Source organism: Bubalus bubalis, chromosome 12 (assembly GCF_019923935.1).
Source record: "Bubalus bubalis isolate 160015118507 breed Murrah chromosome 12, NDDB_SH_1, whole genome shotgun sequence".
NCBI classification, from domain to species: Eukaryota; Metazoa; Chordata; class Mammalia; order Artiodactyla; family Bovidae; genus Bubalus; species Bubalus bubalis.
In genome coordinates, this window is record NC_059168.1 from 105,202,325 (window position 1) to 105,223,026 (window position 20,702).

Here is a 20,702-nt window from a genome sequence, read left to right on the forward strand (position 1 = left end):
GCACACCAGATAGAACCCAAGTCCCACCAGGGAAGCCCCCGAAAACGCTAACTGAGGACGGTCTAAACCATGGTAAATGTTGACCGAGAAGTGACTATATAGAGATAGGAATCCACTTACGTAGTTACCGCTCAGAGGCTCAGTCGTGTCCGACTCTTTGCAGCCCCATGGACCCTGGCCCGCCAGGCTCCCGCCCGTGGGGTTTCTCAAGCAAGAATCCTTTTTTCCTCCTGCGGATCTTCCCGACGTAGGGATCAAACCCGTGTCTCTTACACCTTGGCAGGATTTTTTACCACTGAGCCCCACCTGGGAAGCCCCATGTGGTTATCACCCACAACGGCCTTCCCTGGATGAACACAAGCAGGGAGCCCCCTCGCACACATCGCCCCTCAGCAACAAGCGGCACTCGCCAGCCTTCTTTCTGCCTCCACCTGGGCCTTGTTCATGGCCAGAGAGTGCTCAGGGTCCAGGGAGTGCTCAGGGTCACTCCAAGCCTGGCCTGGGCTCTCCCAGTCCCACCTGGAGCCTTCCCCGCTCCAGGGCGCCCCTACTCCCTCACCGGCTCTCGTCCATACCCCGGGCAGGGGGTCCAGCCCTCCCCCCGCGGCCCAGCAGCCTACTCGAGAACAGAAAACCCCCACAATGTGTCATGAGCATAAAAACAAAGATGCATCCAGATTAGGACGCAGGTGGAGCGCTGCAGGCCTTCCCAGCATCCAGGCCGAGCTCGGGGTCTCAGGACGCCCAGCGCCCTGCGCCCGGATTACAGATGAGTCAGGAACTGAGGCCATGGCAAGAGTTTTAATGGAAAGTCAAGCCATCAGCTCTTTTTCCTCTCAGGCGTAAAACAGAGAAAGCACAGCATCGCCGCCCCGTCTGCCTGCTTATCTAGAAAGGAAAAGTGTTTTCGGGAAAAGTGGCCAAGTGTGTCCCTTTACGCCTGGGTGAACCATCGAGGACTAGGGCGGACAGCCGTCCGGAGGAGCCGGGAGGCGCCTCAGTCACAGATGGACGGCCTGCAGACCCTGTAGCTGGGGTGGAAGTTGAGCCGGTCATAGGAGGTGATGTAGTTGTCAGGGCCTGTCACAATGCTCTTCTCCATGTAGACGTTGAGAGTGTTGTTCTGGAACATTCCGCCCACTGCAACTTGTCTAGAAAACTTATACGAATTTGGATAGAACACCTTCTGGAAGTGAGAAGGGGACACAGGTTAGTGACACGTGGTGACACCCGAGCAATCAGTCATCAGGCACTTGTGAAAGAAAAATAAGGATTTGGGAGAAAATGTTGTTTCTAAAACTAGAAAACAGAGAGGCCGAGGGACGGGGCGGGGTCAGGGAGCGGGTTTGCAGGATGGCCTCGTTTGCCCCTGGACTTCCCTGGTGACTCGGTCGGTAAAGAATCTACCTGCGATGAAGGAGACCCAGGTTCGACCCCTGGGTCGGGAGGATCCCCTGGAGGAGGGAATGGAGACTCACTCCAGTGTTCTTGCCTGGAGGATCCCATGGACAGAGGAGCCTGGCGGGCTGCAGTCCATGGGTCACAAGAGTCGGACACGACTGGGCGACTGAACCACCAGCACTGCCCCGGTTTATGCCTAACGCCAGGGAGTCATGACGAGTGGCGCCTCCCTCCGCCCCTACGTGGGCTGTAACAGCCGGGCGAGGCAGTGCCATCCCGGGTCTGGCTACAGGGGGGCAGGCCGAAGCCATGCCCAGCTCTGCTTCTGCTGACTGCAGCCAGGGCAAGTCACTGCGCCTCTCTGAACCTGAGCTTTCTGTGGAAAAGAAGTGGCGCGAGTAGGTTTCGGCCTTGACAGGGAATCAGAATCTTTTGCAAAACCTTAGAACCATTCTGAGGGCCCCAGCCCACTCGCCGAGGGGGCTCGGGAGGGGCTGCCCTTGCGGGGCAGGGTTGCCGTTTGGACACGGGGGTGCTGCCGGTGTGTGCAGGCACCCAGGGGTGGCAGTCATTTCAGCAATCCAGCATCGCCAGGTGACCTGGGCGCCTCTGACGGAAAGGGCCTGGACCACTGCGGGACAGGTGGCCCATTCTAGAGTGCCCCTGTGTCAAGAAGCCCACCTGATATTCTATCTCCTCGACACGAAGCAAATGCAAAGAAAAATGGCCTTCAGTGTATTCTGGAGGGTTTTTTAGATGTTTTGTTTTGTCTGGTGTGTGTGTGTGTGTTTATTTTTTGGTGTTTTGTGTTTTGTTTTGCTTTGTTGGTTTTTGGAGGTTTATGGGCCATGCTGTGCAGCTTGCTGGATCTTAGTTCCTTGACCAGGGATCGAACTTTCGACCCCTGCGATGGAATCATGGAGTCCTAACCACTCGGCCTCCAGGGCATTCCCCGGGCACTTATCTTTCAGAGCAGCAGCTCCCACTCGCCTCCCTGCAGCACACACAGCTGCCGTGGTGCGTGTGTCTCACAGCGCAGCGCGTGTAGAGTGACTGAGCTAGTGTGGGCGGGTTCTCATTAACCAAGTCCACACCACACGCTCAGGTCCACTTTTCGAGCTATACGTTCTGGGTTGTAGCAAATGAATAAGGAACGACGTGCATCCATCATTACGGTGTCAGGAAGAATAGTTCCCTTCAGTCTATGTTTTAAAGTGCAAAACACGCATTTTTATTTTCTGTTCCCACACAGGAAGGAAACAGTCCTGCTCGATGAGCCCAGCAGCCACACTCAGGCCAGAAACTGGAAACCAGGCTCCTGATAGAGCAGGTCGACAATGAGCAGGAAAAGCGCCTGCTAAACCTGCCTCGTGAGAAGCCCATGCTTCACGCCCCACTGCCTCCGCCTCGTAAGACCAGCACACGGCCTTTGCATGAAAGCAAAACATCCAGGGCTGTGTTAGTGAGCATGGGGGTCCTTTGCATGGAAATACCTGAGCCCTTGGCTTTGGGAGCATGACCTTTAGTGCTCTGGAAACTTTCTAGGTAAACAATCTCTTTTTTGTTAAGAGCTGTACTCTTTCAAGCAAAACAAGTAAAGAAGCGATTATCCAGCTCTTTTTAAATGAGGAATATCTGGGGGCTCAGTGGTAGAAAACCCGTCTGCCAGTGCAGGAGATGTGGGTTCGCTCTCTGGTCCAGAAAGACCTCACATGCCTCAGAGCAATTGAGCCCGTGATCCACAACTACTGAGCCTGTGTCTAGAGCCCGGGGCCGCAACTGCTGAAGCCCGTGCGCCTAGAGCCTGTGCTCCGCATCGAGGGGCCACCTCCGTGAGCAGCCCACACTCGCCCCAACCAGAGAAAAGCCCGTGCAGCAACAAGGGTCCAGCAGAGTTTAAGTCAAATACATAAACCACGATTTTTTTTAAAAAATGAGGGATATTTTGGAAGAAAACCAACGTGGCCCCCAAGGCGGGTGGTCCGCTGTCTGGGGTCCCCATGGGTGGCTCACACCAGCCCACCGGCCCTTCTCCTGGACGCAGCAGGGCCGTCGGAGGACTCGAGGAGGCCCCCTGCCGTGTGAAGTCGATCAAAAAGGACTCAGCTTCCCCAAAGGCGCGCGGACTCCAGTCCCTTTGGAGCCTGAGCTTTCGCCACCCACTGCTGCCTCTTAGGGTCTCAGGTTAGGTGTCACTCCAAAACGAAAGCAGTCCTTCATTTATTTGCCTCAAAACCTACTGCCTATAAGAGTTGGCTCGTACGAGTGAATGGGGCCAGTGCATTGGGATGTTGTAAACCAGTCTACAGGCTTCCCCGTTGGCTTAGCTGGTAAAGAAGCCGCCGACCAATGCAGGGGATGCAAAAGACCTGGGTTGGATCTCTGGGCTGGAAAGATCCCCTGGAGGAGGAGATGACAACCCGCTCCAGGATATTCCTGCAAGCAAAATTCCAAGGACAGAAGAGCCTGGCAGGCTACAGTCAATGGGGTCCCAAAGAGCTGGACACAACTGACCAAAAACATACATACGAGCAGGCCTACCATGTTCCTTTCCCGGCCTTTAAAAAGTGTTTGCTAAATTCATTCACTCATTTATTTCTACCCTGTCATGTTCCAAAAAGATGTGAGGTGACCCCTTTCCATTTGTGATGTTGGAACTCCGGACACCCACCCACGCACCCCCCTCCAGAGCCTTTCCTTGCTTCCTCCTTACCGGCATCTCGTGCACAGTGGGGGCTCGGCTACCATAAGCTTGGTTACTGGTCCTGTACACTGAGGGGGGCTCCTTGGTCCTGGCAGATGAAAAGAACACTTTATTTTCCACTCATTTGTTCTAAGTCTGCCCAAGCCACAACTTTACCGTATCAGGTTGACAGAGCTTTGTAGGCGCGCAATGCAGCCGTGAACCTGGGCTCCTGTGGGGTGCAGGGCTGGTCTTCCTGGCAGGTTCATTCAGCCTCCCGTGACCCCTCTGCAGACCTCTGCCAAAGCCATAAAGAACTCCCAGGTGGAAAGTGCTGCCCCTCAGCCCCAGCAAGACCGGGGCGAAATGACAGCATGGCCCAGGTGGGCGTGTAAGTTGGGATCTGTGACTCAGCCTCCAGACCTGGGGGGCCGGGGCTGTGGCGCCCCTCCACTTCTGAGCCTCCAGGAGAAAATGTTCCTGCTGCCTCCAGCCCTGATATCAGCTAGTGGTACAGCCGTGTAACTGAGGGGCTGTGGGCTCCGACACCCCAGCTCTGCCTCATACTAACTATGGGCAAGAGCATATCTTTCTACCTCCCAGCTTCATTTCCCAGCTGGGAAATGAAGATGCTAACAGAGCCGATCCCGGGGGCTTGTAGAGGGGCTAAGTGGGGGTCAGGAAAGGCACTCAGCCTGTCTTAGAGCCCGCAGGGCGCGCGCCCCTCAGCAGCCCGGTGATGAGCGCGTCGCCTGCGCATCTCCAGCAGACCAACTTCTCCTCCTCTCGGACAGGACAGCAGGCTGACCTCGCCCTAGGGGTGTGGCCGCGATCTGCCCGCGTGCTGACGCCCCGCCCACCGCCCGTGCGGGAGGCCCGCCTCTACCTGCACCTCCAGGGTCCCGTGATGGTGTCCGCTGACCCCGCTTTCGACTCTGGGGTCTGGCTGGGGCCTGTGGGCTGAGCCGAGCGCAGGCCCAGCTGGGCACCTGGCTGCCCGCCGGACCAGGAGCACTGGTCTTTCCTCCTTGCACGCAAGGCAGACCCTGAGCGGACTCCCGGGTGCTCACCTGTAGCCCCGAAACCAGGCCGGGTTGTTGAACCTGGCCGGCAGGTCCTCGCTCACGCGGTACCAGTCGCTGGTTTTCTCCGGCGGGGGCCCGGCCTTGGGCTCCTCCGGCTCCGCGCACGCTTGGGGGTCCTCCTCCGACATCCCGCCTCGGTCGCCCCGCGCTCTGGGGGCACAGAAGGAGCGGGCGGCGGCGCGGCGTCCTGTTACTAAGCGACGGCCCGGCCACCCGATGCGCGGGCGGGGTCCTTAAAGGCGCCGCGACCCCCGGGCGGGAGCCACCCACCCCCGCCCCCGCCGGCGGGTTGGGCAGAAGTCCGAGTTCTAGAAGCTTCCTTGGCAAGCCCCGAGGCCCTGGCCTGGCTGTGAGAATAAGGGATCACTTGCTGGGGCTGCAGTGCGGAGGCCCCTGTGCTCTGAAGCCACCGGCGCGAACGCACGCCACGTTTCCCCAAACGCGGGGCGGGTCTCGGGGCACCGAAGACCCCGGCCTAGGTTCATCAGTGGGGCTCGGTGCTCCAAGGCCGCTCTGCTGCGGGGACCCGGCGCTCACCGCGCGGGCAGGGCTGCGCCCTGACCCCCGCACTCCGCCTGCAGACTCGCCGGTACCCTGGGTCTGAGGCTGGACAGCACACTGGACTGACCTGATGGAGCCCTTCTAAGCCACATATTGCTGTAAGAACTAGCCGGACGGGATCGCGGCCCCCCTGCCCGGCGGGTACCCCCGGACAGCGTGGGGCTCCTCGGCCGCCCGGCCCCGTGCAGGGAGGGGGCGAGGACGCCGGGACGGGGGACGGGGCGGGGAGACGGGCCCCCAGGCCCCGCGCCCGATCGGACCACGGACCCTGGCCGCCACGCCTTCCCGGCGGTTCCGCCCGGGCGGGCCTGGGGTACGGCTCCCCGGGGACCGCGCGCTCGGACTCGGGGCGGCCGGCGGGGGCGCGCCGGGCTTCCGGACGAGGCGGCGGCGGCGGCGCAGTGGCACCTCCGGGCCTGCGGGCGGCGCTGCGGCGGGGGCGGCGCGGGCCCCGGAGGGAGGAGGAGCCGCTTGTGCGGCCGCGCCGCCGGGCCCCGTCCTGCGTGCGTGCGTGCGTGCGTCCCTCAGTCGTCCAGTCCCCGAGTCCGTCCGCTCGGATCCGCGCCATGGTGCCTGGCGCGATGCTGCCCCGGCTGCTCGGAGCGGGTGAGGGGCCCGGGGTGGCGGGCGCGGCGGGCACCCCTCCGGGGCGGGGCGGGCAGGGTGTGGAGCGCGCCCTGAGTCCGCTGTCCGCGCAGGTGTCCGGGCGGCGCCCCGAGGCCGGGCCGCGCCGAGAGGCAGGACGCTGGGGAGCGCCGCGGTCGCCGCCGCCCGCGAGCCCGAGCGCGACAGCGGTAAGCGGGCCCTCGGCCCGGGGGATCGGGCGCCTGGGTCTTCGTGCGGCCCCGGGGGGCACGGGCCCCGGGGAGGGTGCGGCCCTGGGACGGGGCGCGGGCGCGGGAGGGAGAGCCCCACGCGCCGCACGCGCTGCCACCGAGCGGGCCAAGGCCGGCGGGCCCCGAACTGCTGCCTTGAGGGAGTTTCTGCGGGCGGCCGGCGGGACCACGGGGCCCGCAGACACAGACGTCGGCCGGCTTCTTCCTCTTCTCCGAGTGGGCACCTGGCCGGGTTTACCTGGGAGCGAAACCATGGTCAGATCTGGTCTCCCCGCCCCGAGCCTCCGCACAAGCCGCGGGGGGCCCTGCATCTGCCGCCGCCCTCCGCAGGCCCCAGGCTCTGGGGGAGCCGGGACCCAGGGCCTGCATGCTCTCCACCTCCCCGCCCAGATCTCAGCGCCCGGATCCTGAGCGAGCCCCTCAAGCATGCCGACTTCTTTAACGTCAAGGAGCTGTTTTCCGTGCGAAGTCTTTTCAACGCCCGGGTGCACCTGGGCCACAAGGCCGGCTGTCGGCACAGGTGGGCATGGCCCTGGTGGCTGTGGCTCGTCCAGGGCGCTCGGGCCCCTGCCTTGAGGTCCAGGCCTCCCTCTTCAGTTTGTTTTCAGAGAGTGTACTCCCCTTTCCCTCCGTAGTGGATCGTGGAGTCCCTGGGAGGGACAGGTGCTTATTCTCAGAATCAGCTTGCTCCTCCCCCCAAAGCCTCCCGTGGGGCTCATGGTCCTCGGCAGGGGCAGGGCGGCTGGTTATAAGTTCTGTAAGCCGGCGATGGATGGGCGCTGGCAAGGCCACCCTCTGGGAGGGACGTCCCAAGGCCAGGCTGAGGAGCAGTGACTGGCCGTCCTTTTCAGGTGGCCGTTGTGAGGGCCTGGTTGAGAGTGAGCTGGTGGGGCGCTGCAGAAGTTCAGGGAAGGGGGTGGCCCAGCTGCTTGGGCAGAGCCGCAGCAGTGGCTGGGCCTGGGGTGACCAGGGGGGAGCTGAGCAGAGCGGGTGTCGGCGTTCTTCACGTTAGAAGCTTGGGTCCCGAGCGGGGTGACGCTTTGGCCACCCCAGGGCAGTGTCACACAGGTGCTCTCGGAGGAAGCAGCCTGGACCCGGGGAGGCCCTGGGCAGGAGCCCGGGTGACCGGCATCCCAGAGTCTGGGGGAGGAGGAGGGGCCGGGAAGTGAGAGGGCGCGCCGCTGGGGGTTCTTCCCAGAAGTCTCCCGCGCTGAGAGCGGCTGGGCCTATGGGGCCTTGGGCAGCGTCTGCGGGGAGGACAATCCAGACAACAGTGAGCAGGAAGGTGAACAGGGTGGGAGAAGACGGAACATGAGTGGACAGTCTGGCACCCGGCCCCTCTGTCCAGGCCTGCAGGTATGGGTCACAGGGTTCCCCTCCGAGGCCTGGCTGGTTCCTGCTCCAGCCAGCACCCCCGCCCTGCTGGTCCCCCGGCCCTGGGTGGTCTCCACGGTAAAGCCGTAATAACAAGGGTGGCTGCCAGATAGGCAGCCCTAGGCAGGACACTGGATGTCACGTGTGAGCGTCCAGACGTCCCTGTGGGGTCCTTTCTGTTAGGGTCACCATGTGGCGAGGTGCAGGTTCAGAGGGTAGAGTTCTCTTGTCCAAGACGTGGACACGGCCTGCAGCCCAGCCTGCCCTGTTGGTCCAGCCCCCTGACTGCCCCTGGTGGTCACTCCTGGGCGGGGTTCTCACTGTGTCGTCATGGTGAAGGCTGCAGACGGTACCAGCCCTGGGGGTGTGGGGGGAGGTGGCCCGGGCGGCTCACACTGGCCGTGTGTCCGGGAAGGCTGCAGACGGTACCGGTCCCAGGGGGGTGGGGGGAGGTGGCCCGGGCGGCTCACGCTGGCCGTGTGTCCGGGAAGGCTGCAGACGGTACCGGCCCCGGGGGGGTGGGGGGAGGTGGCCCAGGCGGCTCACGGTGGCCGTGTGTCCGGCAGGTTCATGGAGCCGTACATCTTCGGGAGCCGCCTGGGCCAAGACATCATTGACCTGGAGCAGACGGCCACGCACCTGCAGCTCGCCCTGAACTTCACAGCCCACGTGGCCTTCCGCGGGGGCATCATCCTGTTCGTGAGCCGCGCCCGGCAGTTCTCACACCTGATTGAGAGCACGGCCCGGAGCTGCGGTGAGTACGCCCACACGCGCTACTTCAAGGGCGGCCTGCTGACCAACGCGCCCCTCCTGCTGGGCCCCCAGGTCCGCCTGCCGGACCTCATCATCTTCCTGCACACGCTCAACAACGTCTTCGAGCCCCACGTGGCCGTGAGGGACGCGGCCAAGATGAGCATCCCCACCGTGGGCATCGTGGACACCAACTGCAACCCCTGCCTCATCACCTACCCCGTCCCCGGCAACGACGACTCGCCCCCGGCCGTGCAGCTCTTCTGCCGGCTCTTCCAGACGGTGGTCACCCGGGCCAAGGAGAAGCGCCGGCAGCTCGAGGCCCTGTACCGGCTGCAGGGCACCCCAGGCCCCCACCCGGCCGACCCCGCTGCCCCGGGAGTGCAGGTCAGGCTGGGCGTGGGCCACTCCCCCTGACCCGCCCAACCTCCTCCCGGAGGAAGGAGCAGCCTTTCCCGAGCTGGGAGCACCTCCAGACCTTCCAGGCTTTGGGCCCCTGCTGCTAGGAACTGCACTCAGCAGTGGCCCGCCCAGGGGGCTCACCCGGCAAGGGGCCTGTCCGAAAAGGACCCCTCGGAAAACACCGTCTCCCCGGAGTGTGAAGCCCTTGCTTCCACCCTGAGATGAGCCCCCATGTTAGGCGTGTCTGCACAGTGGGTCGACCCTTCTCACGACCTGGGTCGGGCTGTGCAGCCACCTGGTTACAGGGGCTGTTCTGTAACATGAGGCTGCAGGGTGAGCACTTCAGAGGATCCCGTCTGGGCTGGGCCAGGCTGGGCAAAGCAGACAGCATGGTTGCTTCAGAAATAAAGCTTGGGTCCGGGCGGGGTGGGCCCTGGCCCCACAGTCTGTTCTTGATGGTCTCTCTGCATCAGCGCCCACAGGGCACACAAGGTCCCTCCGCCCCCGGGGTCTCTGAGCCTCAGGTGGACCCAGGGCTTGTGGCCGTGGGCTCAGCGGGGCGTGGAGGCCTGGTGACTTCCCCATGGCCTGGACAGGCCTCCTCCGCGTGGGCGGGGTGGGTGGCCCCTGTTCACAGGGACCTCTTAACGCTCCTCATCACGGGACCCCCCGGGCAGCACTTGCGTTCCCGGATGGGGTGTAGGACTCCGGGACCCCTGACGCCCCAGGAGCCTGTCTGCTGCCCAGGGTTTGGTGGGGGGTCTGGTGGGGTGGACGGACACACGCCCACCTGGGGACCGCAGCAGCGCATGGGGGCAGCACGACGCCCCAGGGCCCACTCTGCCTTTGAGGCGGGGGTGCACGGTGGAGGTCCCGGTGTTTGCTGGGAGGGTCTCCCGTTCGGAAGGTGAGCCCAGGGCCCACTCTGCCTTTGAGGCGGGGGTGCACGGTGAAGGTCCCGGTGTTTGCTGGGAGGGTCTCCCGTTCAGAAGGTGAGGGAGCCGCGTGGCAGCCTGAGAGCAGCTGCTGGCAGGCGCTGCTTTAGTTCGGGAGCAGGAGACGGAGACGTTCAGAGGCCGCCGACTGAGGGGCCCTGACGGGCTCTCCCACCGCAGAGCGCCTCCCTCAGAGTGCGGTTCGCGTGCCCGAGCTCGGTGGTGGAGCTCTGCATGGACGGTCCCTCTGTGCCTAGGGGTGCCAGCGTGCACAGCCAAGGCCCTTGGGGCCAATGCGGTGTGAGGCGGCTCACTGGCTGTAGATGGGCCTCCCCAGGACAGAGGGTCCCCGCACCCTTCAGAAGCAGGGCGTCTAGGGAAGGCGACACGGGGCACGGTGGCAGAGGACACTCAGGGTCACGGGCAGCTGAGATGTGGGCCTGGGCCGAGGGGAGCAGCCCTACCGCCCCCGTTCCCTGGAGGCCCGCACGGCCCCAGGAGCCTCTCCCCCGAGAATCCCCTGGAGCCCGTGTGGGACACAGGCCAGCGAAGACCAGCGGGGACTGCGGTAGTGTCTAGGTCTCCAGCTGTGCCACCTGCCCTGGGGCGCTGGGAGCCGCGGGCACGGGTGGTTGCCCTGAGCAGGGGACTCACCAACCAGGCGGACATGGGTGAGCTGGACAGTCTAGCCACACAGGCCCGGCAGGGGGGTGTGGAGCCGGGGTGAGGGCCGGCCCGGGCCCTCCCAGGGTGCGTGGCGCAGGCTCCCATCCCGGTTGGGGGTCGGCGTCCCACCAGGCAGCACGTCTGGTGGTACCCGTGTCTCCTCACAGCCTCTACATACAGAGGCATCCGCAGGACGGACCCCAGAGGGGCCGCCTGGAGACAGACCCCGAGAGGCCAGGAACTCCGAGGCTGACGGTGAAGGCTTCCCCTCCCACTGCCCATCAGACCTGCCCTGGCCGGCTGGTGTCCCGGGGCCCAGGAGAGCCAGGTCCAGGGACATCTGGGGCCAGGGTGGGTGACGCAGGCGCACCATGCCACCACCTGGGCCGCAAAGGCTCGGGTGGGTGTGAGTGCAGAGGGCGTTCCAGGCCTGGGGATCTGGGGCCAGACGCCACCTGGCCCCGCTCCCGGGTCCAGCACAGACTGCCTCCAGGCCCAGGCCTGACCCAAGGAGCTGGGCTCCTCCTCCACCCCCCGGCGCCATCCACGCCTGGCCCTGGTCGCGTGCCAAGGTGATTCTTTGCATTTCAGGACGTGAGCCCGAGTGTTCTCGCTGTTTGCATTTTGAACCACCCCGCTTTGTCTGAAAATGAGCCCTGTGTGTAAATGGGTCCTCCCCGAAGCTGGATGAGCCCCTCGGGTGGGGGTGGGCACAGCAGACCCCCTAGAGGAGCCGCTGGAGTGCCAGGTGCCCGCCTTCCAGGGCAGTGACCCCTCGTACGTCACCATCTTCCGTGTGCCTACGAGCCTTCCCCCTGCCCAGCAGGTCCTGGACCCACCTTCCCCCCGCAAGTGCCCCGGCCCAGCGACCGGCTGTGTGGCTTGGGAAAGTCTCTCTATCTCTCTGAGCCACTCCATACACGTGGACCGTGCAGCCTCGTTCCTGGCCCTGCGGAAAGGGCTCCCGAGGGACGGGGTGGTTTTCGTTGAACTTTTCCTCCCCCGTGAAGAAGCTCTCTGCCTCCAGCCCTGGGGCAGAGCCGTCTTCCCACTTGTTAAGGAAGTTCAGGATCCTATCTTGGAGTCCCCTCCTGGGATTAGCCAGAGCAGGGATCACTGGGGGCTGGCAGAAGGCCCCAGGCCACTCAGGTGTCTGTAAGGTGCTGGTTGGGGTTCATTCATTCAGCAAATCCGTATGCAGCACCTACTGTGTGTGGCACAGCCAGGTCGGAGCAATAAACAGAGCAGGCGCGGCCCTGCCTGCCCTCCTGCAGTTCCCTTTGGTAGCCGGGGAGGTCAGAGGGGGGGTGGGGGGCCCAGAGTGGGGCTGGCAGGCAGACAGGAGTGAGTCAGGCTCCCCAGAAAGGGAGAGGTGGTCACTGTGGACCGAGGGCTCCCTCCAGCCGAGACTGCCCGCCCCTGCTGCTGACCAGGCCTTGGCATCCAGATGGGTGGGACGAGCCCAGAAGCCTGGCCCCCAGGGGGTGCCAGGGTAGGGCTGAGAGGAAGGAAAGGCCAGGCCCTGACTCTGCTGCCCACCCACCTGCCCCCAGTGCTGTCTCCTCCATCCTGGGCACCTGGCTGGACCAGGGCTCGGAGGACTTCTGTCAGCCCCCCGACCTCCCCTGCCTCAGGCAACTGGTGACCGACTTGCCGCTCAACATACCCGGCTCCGACCTGGAGCGCCGTGCCCACCTCCTCCTGGCCCAGCTGGAGCACGCGGACCTCAGCGAGGCAGAGCCAGAGGGGGAGGCAGGCTGGGGGACACAGGGGGAGCAGAGACTGGCCTCAGACTGCCCGTGTGGGCACCACCGTCGGGGACCGCAGTCTGGCACTTCTGGCATAGGCGGCGGGATGTTCCCCATCTGGAAGGCAGGCTCAGGGACCTCCTGCAGCCTCACCACATCTCAGGATGTGGAACCTCCCCCAGCAGCAGCCCCGACAACCCGCAGACCTCGATCCGCGGCAGAAGCAGCAGCAGATGAAGCCGCTCCGAGCCGGAGGCACCCCATCAGCGTCTGGAGGGACCGTCAAGCAGGAGCACCCAGGGCTGCACCCCGGCGGCGCCTGCTCCCAAGGAGATGCTGACCGCCTGGGCCCACTGCCCCACCCGGAGACCAGTCTACCCGTTGCCCCACCCCAGACTTCCTTTCCCTTCCCTGTCATTGTCTTTGTTTTTAATTTTACTATTTCATTTCCTATCATTTATGGTGTCTTTTGTTTTGTTTTTGTTTTATCTATCTTAATCGGAGAATAGGTACAGCATTGTGCTGGTTTCTCTCCTGCATCAGCGTGAATTGGCCACGAGCACACGTGTGTGCCCCCATCCTGACCCTGCCTCCCGCCTCCCCCCTACCCCATCCTGCCGGCCCGTCCCAGAGCACTGGCTTGGGTGCCCCGCTTCGCGCACCCAGCCCTCACTGGCCGTCGATTCTGCGTGTGGCAGCGTGCCTGTTTCAGTGCCATCCCCTCCAGTCATTGCTCCCTCGTCTGCCCCCGAGTCCACAGTCTGCTCTCTACGTCCGTGTCGTCTCTGCTGCCCTGCGTGCAGGGTTGGCATTGCCATCTTTCTCAGTTCATGTGTAAGCATCAATGTAAGCACGATGTAAGCACGTCTTCACACTAGCAAGTCTTTTTTATTTTGAGTTGTGCGCTTCTGGAGCGAGGCAGACGCTCACAGTCTACAGCCCTCCCCACGGCCTTGGCGGACAGGTTTCCTCCCGAGAAGGGAACCCGAAGTGCTCCCCCAGCCCTAACCCGCTTTCTCTCTGCTCTTCCCCTGCTCTGGGTGTTTCCTGTGAACAGAATCATACAAGGTCGCTTTTTGTATCAGCCACATGTTTTAAGAGGGGAGTAGTTAACCTTTGTTTTCTTTTTTAAGTGGAGGTAGCATTTTGTTATATTAAAGGGAAATTTCGGGTGAGTTAAAGGTAAGATATAAAAATTGAAGTCTTGATTGTAAATATCTGTACAGTCTCAGGCTGGAGACCCCTGCTCTAAGTGTGGCCCCAGAGTCAGAAGACAGAAGGAAGCGCCTGGCTCCTCCTGCGGCCAAACAGACAAACATGCAGAGAGCTGGGAGGATAGACCACGGGCCGGGACAACGTCCCTCGCATCCCAGGGCCAGAGAGCAGTTTGACACCCCTGTGGTCCCCAGATCTTGAAAGTCAGTGTTCTAAAAAGGGACAGAGGACAGACCTGTCCACGGCTAACGAGGCGACACACGTGGTGGGTGTACGTCCAAGACGCTCGGCCTCCGGTGACGGGAATGTGAACACTGGAGACGCCTGTGTTGCCCCTGCTCCGGCGGGTTTCCAGGCTGGTTAGCAGCGCTGGGGACAACGTGAGGAAGAGAGGCCAGCAGACCCCGGCAGGGAGGTGTGGAGGACACACCTCTCTGGGAGAACTGTGCGTGGGACCCCAGGGCTCCACGGGTGCATCCCTTTACCTGCAGAGCGACTCCTAGGAGCTCACCCACAGGGACCCTCGCGTGATGGTGTGCACACGTGTGCCTGTGCACTTGGGGTGTCGGGGAGGGTCCCAGGGGCGTGTACCTGCAGAGCGACTCCGAGGAGCTCACCCTAGGAATCCTCACAGTTTTTCACGGATGCGTTGTCCATCCCAGCACCTGTTGAAATAGCAGGGGACTGGAAACACTCGTGTCTGTGGAGAGGGGATGGGATCCACCAGGCGTGGTCCGCATGGACGAGTGAATGCCCCATAACTGCTAAAGTGGATGCCGGCAGAGAGACTCCAGGGTGGTCTTACCTGAGACACGTGGCCCAACCCTCTGCACCCAGGATCTCAGCTGTGAGACACATGGATGTGATGTCAACAGGGAAACAGAGACGTGCATGGATGTGCATGTGAGAGCCAGACCGGAGAGAGGCAGCGGAGAGGCCTCCGGGGGAATGCTCACACCACACCTGCTCTGGGTGGCATTTAAACGTGTTATAAAGTGTGTGTGTGTGTGTGTGCATGCGTGTCTTTCTGTGTGTGCACAGGCACACAGAATTTTGTCTTGTGCAGACACGTGCTGCATGGCTGTGTGACGTGAGTGCACACGTGTGCACACGTAAACACGCATGTGAGTGTGTTGTGCTGATGTGTCTCCTGTGCACGCTCACATGTCTGTCCATGTCCATGTGTCTGTGCATGTGTGTGTCTGTGTGTGAGTGTGAGTGTGTCTGCCTGTGCACAAGTAGGGGAAGGCTCCAGACTGTTCCCACACTGCACAGCTCTGGCTCCAGTGATGGATGGTCCCATCCCTCCCAGACCCCAGAACCTTCTATGACCCCTCCCCCCACCATGCAGCCCCTCTGCTGGGGGCGCATCACCCTGAGGTCACGACGAGGCCGGGGCTCCCCTCCTGGGAGGTCCCCCCTCTGCTCCCGAGGGGCTCAGCCCTGTGTGTCCCCCGGCTTGTGGCTCTTCACACACAGTGGCCCCATCCTCTCTGTCGGATGGCAGGAAGGAACGTCTGCTCCATGCAGTCAGCCTGGCATGGGCACTGCCCCCTGAGAGGCCCCGGAACCGTCCCTCTCGCTGGTCCTGGCAGCACCTGTGTGCCCTTCCTGGCCAGTCGACACCCAGGTGAGGCTCGTGGCAAAGACCTGAAGGTGCGGCTGGACCAGGGGGCTGGTCAGCTCAGCGTGAGACAGAGACGATCCTGGTGATCCGGGGCCCAGTCCTATCACCCCTGATATGGGGAGGGGGCGGGAGGGGCCGGGCAGCTCAGCGTGAGATGGAGACAATCCTAGTGATCTGGGGGCCCAGTCCTATCACCCCTGATATGGGGAGGGGGCGGGAGGGGCTGGACAGGGAGGATGTGGGGGTGGGACTTCAGAAGACCCGTCACGGGGGCTCCACGGGATGCCTCCACACTGGTGAGGGGCTTGCACTTGGGGGACCCCCTGTCTGGTGTCTCCTTGTCAGGAGGGAACACAGAGTGCCCAGGGCCCCTCATCTGCCTGGGGGTCCTGCTGTGTCCAGGAGGGCCCTGGCGAGCTGGCCGCCCCCACTGGTGAGTCGCACTGACCCTGTGTAGAGGGACCCCTTGTCCCCAGTCTCCAGGGAGGCTGGGCTGGGGTCCCCTCCCACCACCAGAAAGGAGACCCTGGTCGCCATCGGCTGACTGTCAGGCGGCACGTTGCCCCAGGGGGATCTGGGGAAACGGCAGGGTCAGCGTCAGAAGAGGCCAGAAGGTCCCGGCTGACGCGGTCCCCTCCCCAGGGGCAGCGCCTGTGTGCAGCCAGGCCTGGGTGGGGGGACTAGCAGTCGTCCCAGTCTGGGGCCCAGTGTTGGGCTGTCCTTGTCCTGTGCGCCTGGGCCAGCCTGGCCCCCTTCACTCCCACCTCGGCCTCCAGCTTGTGGGGGCCCGGGGGCTGGGCGATCCCCACCTGCACACGTGTCCCCACCTGGGGCTGGGGCTGACCCTGCCACCCTCACACCTTCCCCCAACCACGGGACCACCCAAACCTGCGCTCGTGGGCATTAGACCCCTCCCCCCAACCACACAACCACCCAAACCTGGGCTCGTAGGTATCACAGCCCTCCCCCTAACCACGGGACCACCCAAACCTGTGCTTTTGGGCATCAGGTCCCTCCCCCAGCCACATGACCACCCAAACCTGAGCTTGTGGGCATCAGACCTGCAGAGACCCCCCAGGACCTCGGGCAGAACTGCCAGCACCCACCTCTCCCCGGACCCCCAGGCCCATCGGACAGAGACACACACCACGGGGACCCAGGACACGAGCGGGTCCTCTGGTCCTTCCTGCAAGGCTTCCACCTCCCTGTCCTCCCCTCTCACCCCCCGAGGGTCCCCACAGACAGGCAGAGCCCCTGGGGACACTGAAGCCTTTTATTTGAAGCCAGGAGAGGGGAGGGACGGCTGGGCGAGAAAGCGGGGCAGGGGAGCAGGGGGTGGGGAGGCCCAGGTCCCAGGGGTTCCTCCCACATCCCGCAGGGTGGCGGGTCCTGATGGCGCTGCCGGGGGCTGCCATGGAGTCTGGTGCCCCCTGCCCTGGAGAGGAGGGGAAAGGTCATGGAGGAAGGGGGCAGACGGGGCTCTCCCTGCCCCCAGGGCTGCAGTGTCGGGGGCGGAATGCACCTTCCACCTGGTGCACAGCCGGGTGGGCACAGACGTCCCGAGTTACCCAACAGTGAGCCTTGAGCACAGAGAGGGCACCTGGGCGGAGTGCAGCCCAGGAACAGACCCTGCAGGGCGGGGCCGGCCGGAGGGGCCCTCAGAGCAGAGACGCCACCTCCTGGCCACGCAGGGTCCCTCCGCCCTGCCCTGGGGAGCCCGGTGGACCCTGACACCCCATTGAACTGGGACCCTCGATTGCTTCAAGGACCACTCACCCTAGTCACTTTCAGGCTCGCAGCTTTCTGTAGAGACCAAGACAAAGCCAGGAGTGAGAAGATGCCCCACACAGGGGCCCAGACCCCTCACCGCCCGCAGCCCGGACGTGGGTCACGGAGACCCAGAGAGGGGCCCCCCGGGGCTCCCTGTGACCCATCACAGCGCTGATGTCTCCCCACAGAGGGGCTGGGGAGGGGTGGGAGGGGACGGAGGGAGGGACCCGGGGCGTGAAGAGGACGCAGAGGGGACCCGGGGGTACCACAGGGCTGGCCCCTCACCTGTCTGCTCAGGTGTGAAGACGTCCTCCGGGGACAAGCCCTTGCGCTGGACGAATTTCTTAAAAGCCTCCAGGGCCTCTGGGTTCACGTCGGGATTCCTACCTGCAGGCCAGGCGCCTGGTGAGTCAGGCCTCGGGGAACACCCAGGAGGGCAGGAGGGGTATGTCTGGAGTGGACTCCGAGCAGGCGAGGAGGAGACGGGCCCCTTCCAGCTGGCAGGTCCCAGGGAAAGTGGGGGGGAAGCCCCGGGGGACACCTGAGTCCCTGGGGTTCCGGGGGGACCCAGGCCAGATCCCAGAGCCACCTGCAGGGTCAGGCCCCTGACCTGGAAGGGCTCCCCTCCCAGAGGAGCTGTGCTGCCCTCTGACCAGAGAACCCTGCCCTCACCCCCCGAGAACTCCGTCAGCGCCTCCTGCCTCTGGAAGCGGGACTCAGAATGTGCCCCTGGAGCGGTCTGTCGGGCCAGAGGGCGCTGCTGCTGCACGGGCCCCGGGCACCAGCTGACTGCCTGCACGGGCCCCGGGCACCAGCTGACTGCCTGCACGGGCCCCGGGCAGCAGGGCCAGCGGCGGGCCCGTGCACGTCTCGTGCCTCAAGTGCTGCCCCTTCAGAGGCGCTGAAGCCCTGGGCAGAGAAGGGCTGTTGCCGGGCGGGCAGGGCCCCTGGAGCAGAGACGGGGCCAGGCCAGGAGAGGGGACTCACTCAAGAGCTTGGCTGTTCTGAACCTTCCCGCTTCGAACGGCCCTTCACAGTAAAACATGAGGTGGTCCTTTGCGGGCGGCTCCTCCACATCCACGTGCGTCTTGCCCCTCGCTGCGGAGGGCCACGGGCTGGGCGTGTTAGCAGCGAGTCCTGGCACCTGGCTTGGTGGCGGCGGGGGGCCCCCGATTGCCATGCCCCCCGGATCTAGTCACCTGTCCTCTGGTGCCCCACCTGCCCTGAGCCCCAGCAGGGGGCTCCCCATCCTGACGGCCCCCTTTCGGCCACAGGACCCAGCCTGGGGCTCCCGCTCTGGGGCCCCACCCCGCCGTCCCGGACTCACAGGCCGTGTAAGTGCCGGGCCTGCTGGTCTTCTCCAGGACGACATCCACGTCATAGCAGAAGCCCCGGGTTCTGGAAGACACAGCCCCGTGCACAGGGGCCTGAGGTCCCCTCCGCCCTGGGGATGCTCGGAGTCCCCACCCCGACCCTAGAGCAGCGCAGGGGACCCCGACTCCGGGTGGAGCCTTCTGCTCCACCCCCGTCCCAGCAGAGCCCTGGCCCCTTCTGCAGAGTTCAGAGGGCGTTCAGCCTCTCCCCATGCCTACAGGACGGCTGGAGGACCCTGAAGGGGCTGGGCTCGCGGCCGCTGCCCAGCCCGGCCTGATGAAGGGCCTCGGGCCTGAGAAAGTGGGGCCAGTGGGCGGCCAGGAGCAGCCCCAACACTCACCTGTGTGTCATGGAGACCCACACGTGGGTGTCGCTCAGGACGGAGAACGTGACGGGGAACACCCTGTCCCCTGTGAGGCCCTCGGTCTCCATGAAGGCCGTGATGAACCACTTCCCCGAAATCTGAAACACAAGTGAGCCTGGCGGCTGCCTCTCCTCCACCTCGCCAGCCACCTCGCCATGGCCAGCTCCCTCGACCTGATGCCCCCCGGAGCCCCTCAGATACCCCCAGGCTGCTCCCCCGGCACATCTGAGGTCCCCTCCTTCCAGCACCTTCCTGGTGCACCACGTGGGGCTGAGCGCACAGGACAGAGGCCCCTTGGCCTCCAGTCTCCCAGCCCTGGCGGCCTCTGTCTGTGGGGAGGGCCAGGGCCAAGCCCTAAACCACGTCTCCCTCCCGACCCCGAGACGCTGGCCTACGGGGACAGGGAGGGCTCAGCCCAGGACCCCCGACCCCCACCCTCCCCCGGAGCCTCACATCCGGCCCCTGGAAGGACAGGCTGTCCCGGGCCTGCAGGGCTGAGGTCAGGCCGAGGGTGACGGTCAGAGTCAGGGCCAGGGTCCTCATCTCGGGGGCTCTGGGCTCACACCGCCGGCAGGTCCTTCCACTGAGGCTCCAAGAGGCTCTGTGAGCCCTCCCTCAGCCGCCCTTTGTAGCCCCAACCCAGGGTCCTGGGGCGCTTGGCACAGACCCCCTGTGCTCTGCGGCCAGCTGGCAAGGGAACCTGTCATTTCCACCCACGGCTCATTATGCTGCAGGGCCCCACGCGCTCTGTCGGGGGCGGAGGGCCGTCCTGCAGCTGGGGCGACGGGAGGGGGCCTGTGGCCTCGCCCTCAGCCTGCTCCCCTCTCTGAGCGCACCTCCCCCGCCCTGCAGGGTCTTCCGCTAGCGCGAGGTCTGACCCTCAGGCGAACAGGGTGGGTAAGGAATGGGAGGCGGGCGTCCAGCTCAGTTCTGGCCTTGCCGCCCTGGCAGCCAGTTATCCCTGCGGCCCCCCGGCCTGTGACCTTCTGCACCGTTTGAGGATTCTGGGCTCAGCTTCAGCACAGCCTCCTCGGGGAGTCCTCCCAGGTACACCCCAACTGTGTCACATTCCCTGTGGATTGTCTGTGGAGAACAGTTTTAATGTCCTGGGCCCCTAGACTGGGGAGGCTGAGAACGGTAGAAACGTATTCCCTCCCAGTGCTGAGGCCCCAAGTCTGAGATCCAGGTGCCGGTAGGGCCGGCCCCCTGCAGTCTCCAGGGCTGGGTGGGGGGTGGGGGTCCCTCCTGCCTCCTGCAGCTCCCGGCGGCCCCTGGCTTGTGGCCACACACCCCCGACCCTCCACTCTGTCTCCTCACGCCTTCTCCCGTGTGTCTGTCTGGACACCAGCCCTGGGCTGCAGGGCGAATCGCCTCACCATCGGTAACCTAGTCCCAGCTCACAGGCCCACTTCCGTCAGCTCCTAGGCCCACTGCCCTGGAGCTCCCACCTGAATGACCCCACGGGTGTCTGTCCACCTGTCTGAGCTCTGGGTGGGGAGCCTGCCCGCTTGTCCACAACTGCACGTTCAGGGCACAGGGGGACCCCCGCCCTGAGGGGCCGTCCAGCCTGCTCCTCGTGGTGGCCCCTCGCCGTGTCTGACCCCCTCTGTGGTGTCCAGCTGTCTGCATTTCACAGCAGCCAGCTCAGGGACACAGCACTGGGCCAGGGCAGGGCTGCCTTGTCCCCCCGGGGACGGAGGAAGTTCTGGTCTTGGCACGCTTTCCTGGGACTCGGGGCTGACCGAGAAGGCGGCCAGGGCCACAGGTGGACCCTGGGGCCCCACAAAAGAATGTTTGTGCCGCCCGGGGCAGGGTGCGCCCCCTCCCGCCACCACGCACTCACATGACCCTACCCCCGGGGGCAGAACTGAACGTTCAGCTGGACCCAGTAATTACCGCGATTGCCATCCA

General features: G+C 64.3%; 3 protein-coding genes across 4 annotated transcripts; 1 reads left to right on the forward strand and 2 right to left on the reverse strand.

The window, feature by feature from the left end:
- Positions 1–782: 782 nt before the first annotated feature.
- Positions 783–6,005, reverse strand: C12H9orf116 (chromosome 12 C9orf116 homolog). 2 transcript variants are annotated; one of them, XM_006042932.4, is made up of 3 exons: positions 5,155–6,005; positions 4,115–4,193; positions 783–1,183 (listed from the first exon to the last, which is right to left on the reverse strand). In XM_006042932.4, the coding sequence occupies exons 1-3, from the start codon at positions 5,295–5,297 to the stop codon at positions 998–1,000; spliced, it is 408 nt and encodes a 135-aa protein (XP_006042994.1). In that variant the 5' UTR covers positions 5,298–6,005; the 3' UTR covers positions 783–997. The 2 variants fall into 2 exon arrangements, with proteins under 2 accessions (XP_006042994.1, XP_006042993.1); XM_006042931.4 differs by having other exon boundaries at positions 783–1,186; positions 5,155–6,002.
- Positions 6,006–6,180: 175 nt separating this feature from the next.
- On the forward strand, positions 6,181–9,539 carry MRPS2 (mitochondrial ribosomal protein S2). The gene is made up of 4 exons (XM_044926548.2): positions 6,181–6,336; positions 6,429–6,524; positions 6,957–7,086; positions 8,507–9,539. The coding sequence occupies exons 1-4, from the start codon at positions 6,297–6,299 to the stop codon at positions 9,105–9,107; spliced, it is 867 nt and encodes a 288-aa protein (XP_044782483.2). The 5' UTR covers positions 6,181–6,296; the 3' UTR covers positions 9,108–9,539.
- A 7,006-nt stretch (positions 9,540–16,545) lies between these two features.
- LOC102416246 (vomeronasal secretory protein 1-like) lies at positions 16,546–19,524 on the reverse strand. Its single transcript, XM_025262234.3, has 7 exons — positions 19,245–19,524; positions 18,768–18,889; positions 18,381–18,451; positions 18,041–18,151; positions 17,339–17,440; positions 17,060–17,086; positions 16,546–16,718 (listed from the first exon to the last, which is right to left on the reverse strand). The coding sequence occupies exons 1-6, from the start codon at positions 19,332–19,334 to the stop codon at positions 17,061–17,063; spliced, it is 522 nt and encodes a 173-aa protein (XP_025118019.2). The 5' UTR covers positions 19,335–19,524; the 3' UTR covers positions 16,546–16,718; position 17,060.
- Between the last annotated feature and the right edge of the window lie 1,178 nt (positions 19,525–20,702).

What these genes read in the sequence shown, in the direction of transcription:
- C12H9orf116 (XM_006042931.4), bottom strand. Translation starts at nt 5,297, where the DNA reads ATGTCGGAGGAGGACCCCCAAGCGTGCGCGGAGCCGGAGGAGCCCAAG. An exon ending in GCCTGGTTTCGGGGCTACAG is followed by an intron (nt 4,194 to 5,154) that starts GTGAGCACCCGG and finishes TTCATCTGCCAG; the next exon opens with GACCAAGGAGCCCCCCTCAG. An exon ending in CCACTGTGCACGAGATGCCG is followed by an intron (nt 1,187 to 4,114) that starts GTAAGGAGGAAG and finishes TCTCACTTCCAG; the next exon opens with AAGGTGTTCTATCCAAATTC.
- MRPS2 (XM_044926548.2), top strand. Translation starts at nt 6,297, where the DNA reads ATGGTGCCTGGCGCGATGCTGCCCCGGCTGCTCGGAGCGG. An exon ending in GCCCCGGCTGCTCGGAGCGG is followed by an intron (nt 6,337 to 6,428) that starts GTGAGGGGCCCG and finishes CTGTCCGCGCAG; the next exon opens with GTGTCCGGGCGGCGCCCCGA. An exon ending in CGAGCCCGAGCGCGACAGCG is followed by an intron (nt 6,525 to 6,956) that starts GTAAGCGGGCCC and finishes CTCCCCGCCCAG; the next exon opens with ATCTCAGCGCCCGGATCCTG.
- LOC102416246 (XM_025262234.3), bottom strand. Translation starts at nt 19,334, where the DNA reads ATGAGGACCCTGGCCCTGACTCTGACCGTCACCCTCGGCCTGACCTCA. An exon ending in TGTCCTTCCAGGGGCCGGAT is followed by an intron (nt 18,890 to 19,244) that starts GTGAGGCTCCGG and finishes CTTGTGTTTCAG; the next exon opens with ATTTCGGGGAAGTGGTTCAT. An exon ending in GCCCGGCACTTACACGGCCT is followed by an intron (nt 18,152 to 18,380) that starts GTGAGTCCGGGA and finishes GGCCCTCCGCAG; the next exon opens with CGAGGGGCAAGACGCACGTG.